At 33.9% G+C, this 8,885-nt stretch overlaps 1 protein-coding gene across 1 annotated transcript; it reads left to right on the top strand.

The window, feature by feature from the left end:
* The first annotated feature begins 958 nt into the window (after positions 1–958).
* Positions 959–5,674, top strand: LOC142354660 (uncharacterized). Its single transcript, XM_075407014.1, has 3 exons — positions 959–1,675; positions 4,542–4,642; positions 5,000–5,674. Exons 1-3 carry the CDS (start codon positions 1,588–1,590, stop codon positions 5,144–5,146), a joined length of 336 nt encoding a protein of 111 aa, XP_075263129.1. The 5' UTR covers positions 959–1,587; the 3' UTR covers positions 5,147–5,674.
* Positions 5,675–8,885: the final 3,211 nt, after the last annotated feature.

Here is an 8,885-nt window from a genome sequence, read left to right as displayed (position 1 = left end):
ACCTGGTATTTTCCTAACGGGAAAGTGACATTTCCTGGCAGGAAATGGCAAACTGTACTTTTTCCTGTCAGTCCTGGTAATTTCCTGACAGGAAATTGGAGTTTTTAGCAGGAAATACCAGGAATGGTAATTTTCCCGGTTTTCCCGCCAGGACTTACCGGGATTCATCGCACGGGGTTAAAATATATGAAAATCACCCCAAAATAGCAATTTTTTGTTTGGATGGTTCGTCGGCATTTGGATATGATATTTCTAGATAGAACATTTTTGATCAATTTTGTTATTCCGAGCGCATTTTTTCGAATGTATTGTTTTGATGACAAATGCGAGGTAAACAAAACTCCGGCTATTTTCTGTCGATTTTTGTTTTTCTTTTTCCATTTGATTCTCTGCATTCACTACCTTATCTTGCATACGATTTTTTTTGTTTTTATTGGATTATCTCCTTTTCGGTGTATGCACTTCACTGCTAAATATCTGATCATTCGTAAATGTGCAAATCAAGGAAGGAATTTTGAATGAATAAAAAGTATCAGAGTTTTTGCAAATTTAGATTTTATCCCTCATTGAACCACCGACTGTTGCCTTTTGCACAACTTTGCGCACAAAATATCTTGATAATTTTACTTCAAGGTTCACAAATTCGACATATGGTGATTCTGTCTCCTGATTTACAATCGAAAAACATTACTGACGCTATTGAATGTTTCTTTCATAGTTTTTCACAATGCTTATCATTTTATCACAGCAATTTTTTCACATGCCTCGATCAACCAGAATGACTTTTTGTGGCCATAAACTCATTTTTCACAATTATATTTAACACATTTTGGTAAATTGAAACTGGAATGAAACATCTGTTACCAATTTTTCATTTTAAAACTCCTAAGTTAACAATGAATGTGTAATTGAAATTCCACAACTATTAAACTGGAACAATTGAAATTTATGTGTATTTCACAACGCTAACCAAGCAATGGTGTTTGAAAACCAATATTACTAACGTACATTTATTTTCAGTTTACTGGTGAAATAGTCATAAAGATATACATACAGCTGTAATTCATTTGTAATATTTGACCTGGACAAACTTTCAATTTGCTGGTTTCAGTTTCAGCCTTTTCATTTGCTCAGCCTCAAATTAAATTCTATTAGTTATATTTGCAAGTAGGACATCACCACCAAAGTTCATTACACCAAACTCAATTGGAGCGTTAGAATATTTGGATAAGATTTGAAGTTGAGCTAAATTTGCTAGCTTTGAATCACTGTTATAACTTAAATTTGATTGCGAAAGAGCTATATATCATAACATTCACTGTGACTAAATTCACCGTGTATAATCCGTACATCAACGCAGCTATATCGATAACCATAAAACTCTTGCGAAAGAGTTTTGAACCGATCTGTAAATTTGATTAAATCAAACAAAAGGCGTTTCCCGTGAGGTGTCAAATTTGGAATTGATCAATTATTTGTCCACAAAATCTAAGTTAACTTTCGGAATTGTGCTATTATTGCCGACAAGGTGTGTTACATATCATATATATCATAATCAACAATCAAAACTAGACGAATATAGGAAGAATGGGTGAATGGAAAGAAGGTTTATTCAGCTGTTTTGGGGACCTCAAAGTGTGCGTCTGTGTGTACTTCATCCCTTGTTATGTCCAAGGTAAGTCGCTCACACAAGACTTCTTCCCAGCTTAAGGTGCCAGACCGAACTCACCTCCAATCAGACTGTGTCACACGGAATCGAACTCAAATCAGACCAGGCCTCCATAGCACTAAAAATGCAGTTTCCGTCTAAAAAGACGAGTCGGCGTGAAATCGACCTGGGTCTGATCAGAGGTCATTTCCGTCTTGGGCCTCGGCCTGGATTCTTTTTTTATACTAGTCCTGCTTTTCGAGGCCATGAGTTTCATATTTCATTAGAAAACTAATTTTCGTGAAAATGGAGACCAATAAACGCATTGGTTAAACCAGCCTCTGCTTATAAAAACATTGATATCTGTTTCAATGAAGAGAAGGAACGATATCGCTTCAATGTGAGATTTTTGTTGAGCCGAAGTAGTTTTTGTTAATAATTAGCCAAGGCGAGTAAGACTGTGAACGCAAAGTAAGCCGAAGTAAAAGTAGGCCGACATAAAAGAAAGCCGAAAGTTATGTAATAGTTAGCGGACTGCTGTCAATGGCCATGCCTCTCATCCGCTATTGGATATAATCCTGGCCGGTTATCGCCAGGGGCAACTTAAAATATGGGTATCCCAAAATTATTAGTCTTATTTAACCTCATTTTCAAAATTCGGCTTGATTGCCTATCGGCTTGCTTGACCGCCACCGAATAAGTCATATAAGCTACGATAAAGCTTAATGGTAACAGGAACGAGATGCGAACAAACTTTTTTTTGGATAAAATTGAGCGAAGTTTTTGAAGACGCAGTTACAATGTTCTCAAATTGTGTCTGATATCAAAACGGTCTTAGCTTTGAAATGAATGCTTGATTGAAAACTTAAAAGGCTTTTTCTATTGCCCATCGAGTGAATTTTATTGTAGCTTCACCATACGTTTTGTATCAATTCAACCGCAGCTAAATTTAAAAAAGTGTATTTTCAAAGTTTTCCATGATTAACCCATTGTTTTTCAAATAATTTGTGATTGGTTAGTTCAGGCCAATCGAATAGTTTACAACAAATTTACGTTGTTTAAAGTCTGCGCCCAGACCTTTTTCAAGTTCAAATTTTTCTCAGATCCAAACGATGCAAAGTCTGCATCTTGAATTTTTCAGTTACCCTGATACTTAATTTGAGCAAGGTAAAATCTGTGGCATGCGTCATTTTAGATGACTTCCCATACGCTGGTTTTCGAATACCCAAATGAGCAACAGCGAAACATTGTTGGATCATGGTTTATTTTCTATATCTATATGTATCATATTGTATCTATCACTAATCGGATTTGTTTGCAATAATTAATATTTCTTACAATATGCTCATTAAAAATTAAAAGGACTGATGAAAAAAGAAGACTTAATTAAAAATAACCCACAAATGTTCAAGTGTTGATGAGATCAAAAATCCACAAACTTTTCAAAAAACAACAGTGTCAAATTAACACTAAGATTAAAGTTTTTTCTACTATTTAATTTATTTTTGACTTTTTTGTAACAATTTTTATGCTTGTATATTGATTCACTTACTGCTGCTCCAGTAGCCCAATGCTGCAGAGTGGTTGATAGCACAATATAGTTCAAAATGATCCAATTTTCTTAAGATCTATAAACGGTAGAACGACATGAATCTCGGCCGAACTTTTCCTGCTGTTGTGATTTTTGATGCTGCCTTTTGTTGCTACCTTAGTGCCAATTTATTTGAATGGTTCAATATACTTGGGAAAAAATTTGAGAGACAGCAGCATAGTCTAAGTTTAAGTCGACGCAATTGATTTTTAATTGTATAAATTGATTATCCTAAGAAACATAAATAATGTTGTTTCTTTTTTTTGTTAATGCCATACATTTTGTTTAAAGCTAAAATTGCTTCAATATGGCATCAAAATGAATGAAAAATACAAGTTCTTATGATCTTTTTACATGAGCATAGATATGCGTTAAACAGAAAAAAAACTAAATCATATCTACATTTATAAATTGATAAAATGTTCTAAGTCTCTTACAACGACTTCGAATTAGACCGTAAAATTTATACTAACAAACTCATACCAATTTAGTAATGATGGCAATTTAGTGAAAAAGAACCACCAAGATCTTCAATTAGCTCCTTTTACGAGGTCACTTTGTCGATCCACGTTAGGACCTAAGTGAAAAACAACAAACTGTTCTGGCTAGAAAGGGTTGATTTATGTGCTACCAAAAGTTGACAGGTAAGATGAAGCACAAGTCTAGAACACTACTTTGATCGCTCTCATGTTGTGCATTCTTATTAGAAAAAAAAACGAATCATTAAATAGCAAAAATACTCTATTGGTGTTCATAAAAATTAACAATTATGCGAGATCAAATGATTCTTAAAACCTTATAACTTTAAATTTTCCAGAGGTTAGCTCAAAAATGGTAAAAAAATTAAGTGTTGAAGTCACTAAAGAAATATTTATTTGAATATAGTTATTTATAAGGACACATAATTGTGCTACCTAATTTTCTCCCTAATAAACTGAACGTCCTTTTATTTTCATTGATACAGGTCAAAAAATTTTAAATGCGTTTATTTTATAACGTCGAAAAAACAAAAATCAAAGTAGATCTTCATATGTTGAATCAAACAGATTTGTAATTTTGAGCTTGGCAATAACTTGTTAATTTTTTGAGCTCAGCGCGAGTATGTTTGTTTTTGAGTCCGAGAGCAGAAGCGTATGAAAACTATGGATGTGTTGATTAATGAAGATCGAGCTCAGAAAAAAGATAATTTTGAAACATGAATTGAAATTTTGAAACAGGGTCAGGCATAGGAGCAAGTTGACCACACGGTTAACGATCTTTTAATAAGCCACAATATCAGACAGTACTCTTTTTTTGTTGCAGGTAAAGTAGCAGATGCAGTAGGAGAGAGTTGTTTGATTTGGACTATTCTGTTCTTCGTGCCCGTAGTAGACTGCATCGCGGCTATCATCCTCAGAGGAAAGGTCAATATCAACCCAGAGTTATCCGGGTCTTTCATATCATTGAGCCCACCCCCCCCCCCCCACACACACACACACACGCCCACAGCATAGTGCTTATGTGACATACAGCCCCCTCACTTACCGTAAGCAATGTTTTAAAAGTGCTTTAAACTGAAAGCCCCCATTATTCTACCTCATTTTGGGAAGATATTGGTATACCAGGTAATTCTGTATGCTATATTGATTTACCAGCAAAAATCCAGAATAATTTATCAAAAGGTTTTTCAGGCTAGATCGTCAAATTCTATATAAACTGCGATATCATATCCAAAAAATGTAACCATGATACCCTGCAAGAAGCTTACATTTTTTTCACAGGTGCGTGATCAAAAAGGGATAGAAGGAGGATTAGTGGGTGACGTATTAGCAGTGTGGTGCTGCTTCCCATGTGTCCTGTGTCAGGCTGCAAGGGAGGTAGATGCTGACCTCCAGGCATCTGAACCACAAGCCATGACTAGAGTCTAGAATGTTCTGGAAGCAGAAGAGATTGTTCTAGAATCAGGGAACATATCTCAAAGAACATATCAAAAACACTAATAATTGAAGTATAGGTTACGTGACTCTGTTTGAAGTCAGTGTAAATTTCTGGCGCTTATCAAGAAGCACGTGATTTCAGTTTTTTTTTGGTTTGAGGTGTTTAGCCAGATACTTTCAAAGTGACTTCTGCAGAGTCGCGTAACCTCGCTCAAAACACGAAGCTTGCAAGTTTGAAAATGCCGAAAGCTCACGAAAGTCAGTCTCTTATTGGGTATGAACGAAACTGGCATTTTAAGTTCTGGCGCCATAGACTTTCGTTATTTTGAAAATTGCGCGTTTGTGTTTTGATATCTCTCTTTAATTCGTTGCATGATTTCAACGTATAATTATAATGACATCATTTCTGATTTATAAAAAAATACTATAATGTTTCAAAGAAGGTGAAAGTTTTTCTGTCCACGTGTTTCATCTCTATCGAAGCTACTTCTTGTTCACGAATATAAACAAGTCTCGAAAGCGTCAATTTTCAATTATTGATATGATTTTTTTTCGCTATGCAAAAATTGATAACGCTGACCGAAAAAAAGTAATAACCAGACATAGCACATTGAAAACGGATGATTATGTGAAACTGCGAACAAATAGGGATTTTTTAATGACAGAGTTATTACTTCATATAAGAAAAAATTCGTATACTAGCGGATCTCAAACTACAAACGATTATACAACAAATTGATACTAAAAACAAATCCTTAGCCCAAATAAAATAGTTTGGCGTTGAAAGTCAGAAATCCAATTCTGAAATGTGACTTCTAGTGTGAAAACAAAATTGAACGATATCAATTTCAAACTTCATTGGTTTGGTGGAATGTTGGGAGTTGAACGTTTACGTACCCTTTACAAAGTGTAACTAACTAATTAACTAAATGAAAACCAGCCAGAAATTTTTTGTCTTTGCTCTTCAATCTAGGATCACTTCTTTAACTATTTTACATTTCATAAATTGATTGAAAGATTTCTTCTCGTTTATTACTTACAATGTAAGGAAACAAGTAATTTGCCAGTTTTAAAAAACATGTCAAAACAATTCCTTTTACTTCTTATGTAACTTCATATGTTTTTTAACAAAAATTTGAATGTATTTCGAAACTTTTGAATACTGATTACAGAAAATGGCACAAGTTAACTAAACATAATAAAAAAGAAACTATGCTATTGAGCATTTCGTCATGGTAGTGTTTTAGAATAAAAAAATTATTGAACTTGATATTAAAATTTAACCCCAATTTCATTTCAGAAGTACAAATCTTGAGTATAAAAGGGTTGAAACGTTATTGGTTATTGTATGGTTTTAGAGCCAATTACATTAGCAATAACCAACAAATAGTTTTGTTAACATTTTAAGCTGATCATTTCAAATGTTTTGCAACTTAAGTGTCTGATAATCTGTCTTTTAAAGTTTTCTAATACTTCTACTGGCATCACTTGACGAGGATTTTTTTGATGATCTATCACGGAAGTGGCTTGGTTTGCACAGCAATTCTAATTACCTGAGATCAATTTATTATTATTATTATTATTATTATTATTATTATTATTATTATTATTATTATTATTATTATTATTATTATTATTATTATTGTTATTATTATTATTATTATTATTTAGTGAAGGCATTTATCATTATTAAGCTGAAAATGAAAAGTAAATTTCCTCAAGCTAAACTGAAGCATTGTGTACTAAACACAGTAGATATTGGCAGCAAAATTAGGAAAAGAAACTTGATTAAAGGAGAATGTTGTACACGGAAAGAAACGACAATTTTTGCAAAAAACTTTTCTAAGAATTTAGTAATGCTCTGAAAAACGCTTCCTTAACAGTGATCACAACAAAATCTAAATGGCAGACGGATTTTTCAATCGAAACCAAAGATAAATTTTCTGAAATATACGAAACAAAATAAAATCAACTTCAATAGACATGACATTGACAACACGTCTCATGTTTCTTGTACATGGGTCTAGCATTGCAGGTTTTTTTGCAATTTGCATTGGGCTCACAGATCGAGGTCGGAGGTTGAAATTCTCTATAACAGTTCAATGGTCGTAGTTTTTGACAAAACTTGGGTACATCAAAATCATATACATTTGAGACACTTGTCCGCACATTTTTTTTCAAATTACTAGGCTTGTTTAAATGCTGGGACTTTCATATGAGAAATGATCAGTCTAAGAAACTTGAATGGTTTATAATCTAGATATGAGCTCTTCTGTGATACTAAATACATTCTAGAAAAGCTAGAAGGAGCTAACAAAACTTTAATTGAGAGTTGAGCTTGAGATAACTCAATTTATTAACAGAACCTGACTACAAACGGCAATCAACAACATAAAAGAATTTTTTTGATCTAACTGCAAAACTCAAATTTACATATTGGGGTACTGCTTTCAAAGGGTCTAGAAAATAGCGGCCAAAAAAATTAGTCTGGATGGAGACGAGATTTCGTCATTAGTTAAATCAATAACAAAAAAAGATAAAAAAAAATGGTCAACAAACAAACCTAAATTGGATTTGTCCGGTTGAAATAGTAGTGACTATGTAGCTCAATTGCGTTGTTTATCATAGAGTCTCTGTCTTGTCTGTTGTGCAGACTTTGAATAGACAGTAAAAAATTCGTGCGCTTATGTTAAAATTTCCTCGCCTATGAATGTTTGCATGTACCGTACTCAATGCGCGTTAACGCATAAGTACGTGGAAGATCGTTTCAATCAGTGTTTTGTTCATAAATGTGAGGCTGGATTACATTTCTTGCTTTATTGCTGACATGGTTCTAATTGAAATCAACAGTCCACCAACGTTCAGCTTCCGGTAGGTTAATTTCATTGCTTTCTTTTTTTTCATTCAACTCTAGCACTTTTTGTAACTCCTCTTTCATTGGGTCAGTCCGAAGAAGCAATTAATAAAAGAAATCTCCTCTCATTGGGTTCCATATTATTTCATCTCCAATATTTATGTAAATTGTTATAACTGCAAGTCTATAACTCAATTTGTTTGACTTGCATAGGTCTCCCCACACGTTGAGCGGCAATTGATCGAGGTAGTTTATGATATTTGTAAATTGGAGTTCGTTGAAGAGAAGACGTCATAACCTTAACAAAATGCTTATGGAAGGCCTGGTAACATTTTCTTGGTAACCCTGTGTGAGGTGAGTATGCGCAAACTTTTTTGAAATTCAATTTTTTTTCAGAGACACTATATATTGATGACAGATTTGAGAAATAAAATAGAATGCATTACGTTTTGAACGCGCCATATCCCTGCTTTTTTTGAAAAAAACTTTTTACATTAACTCAACGTGATAACTACAACAATTAATCAGCGTTGAAAAACGCTCGTGTAAGTTTTAAAATGCCATATTTGCAGTGCAAGATTCTAGACTGCTAGATTATAAATCTCGCAAAAAGCGTCCTTCATACACTGTTAAGTGACTCTGCTAAATTCACTTCAAAATTCTGAAAAACCGCTCAGAGAATCTCAATAAATGACCAATTTTCTCAGTAATTTCAAACAGAGTCACTCAACCTATACTGAATGCAGACGTGAAGTGTGACAGACAACACGAGGATATTTGTTCGCTCTATTTGATTGATCTCTGTTGTATCTACACTTTGTGGACTGAAGTCGTCCTCTCTCAATTGCCACTATGCAATGATGACCGTCCACAGGG

The sequence above is a fragment of the Convolutriloba macropyga genome, chromosome 15 (assembly GCF_964194025.1).
Source record: "Convolutriloba macropyga chromosome 15, txConMacr16.3, whole genome shotgun sequence".
NCBI lineage: Eukaryota > Metazoa > Xenacoelomorpha > Acoela > Convolutidae > Convolutriloba > Convolutriloba macropyga.
The sequence above is the reverse complement of the archived record's forward strand: the minus strand, read 5'-3'. Positions and strand labels throughout refer to the sequence as shown.

What these genes read in the sequence shown, in the direction of transcription:
- LOC142354660 (XM_075407014.1), top strand. Translation starts at nt 1,588, where the DNA reads ATGGGTGAATGGAAAGAAGGTTTATTCAGCTGTTTTGGGGACCTCAAA. An exon ending in CATCCCTTGTTATGTCCAAG is followed by an intron (nt 1,676 to 4,541) that starts GTAAGTCGCTCA and finishes TTTTTGTTGCAG; the next exon opens with GTAAAGTAGCAGATGCAGTA. An exon ending in CTATCATCCTCAGAGGAAAG is followed by an intron (nt 4,643 to 4,999) that starts GTCAATATCAAC and finishes TTTTTTTCACAG; the next exon opens with GTGCGTGATCAAAAAGGGAT.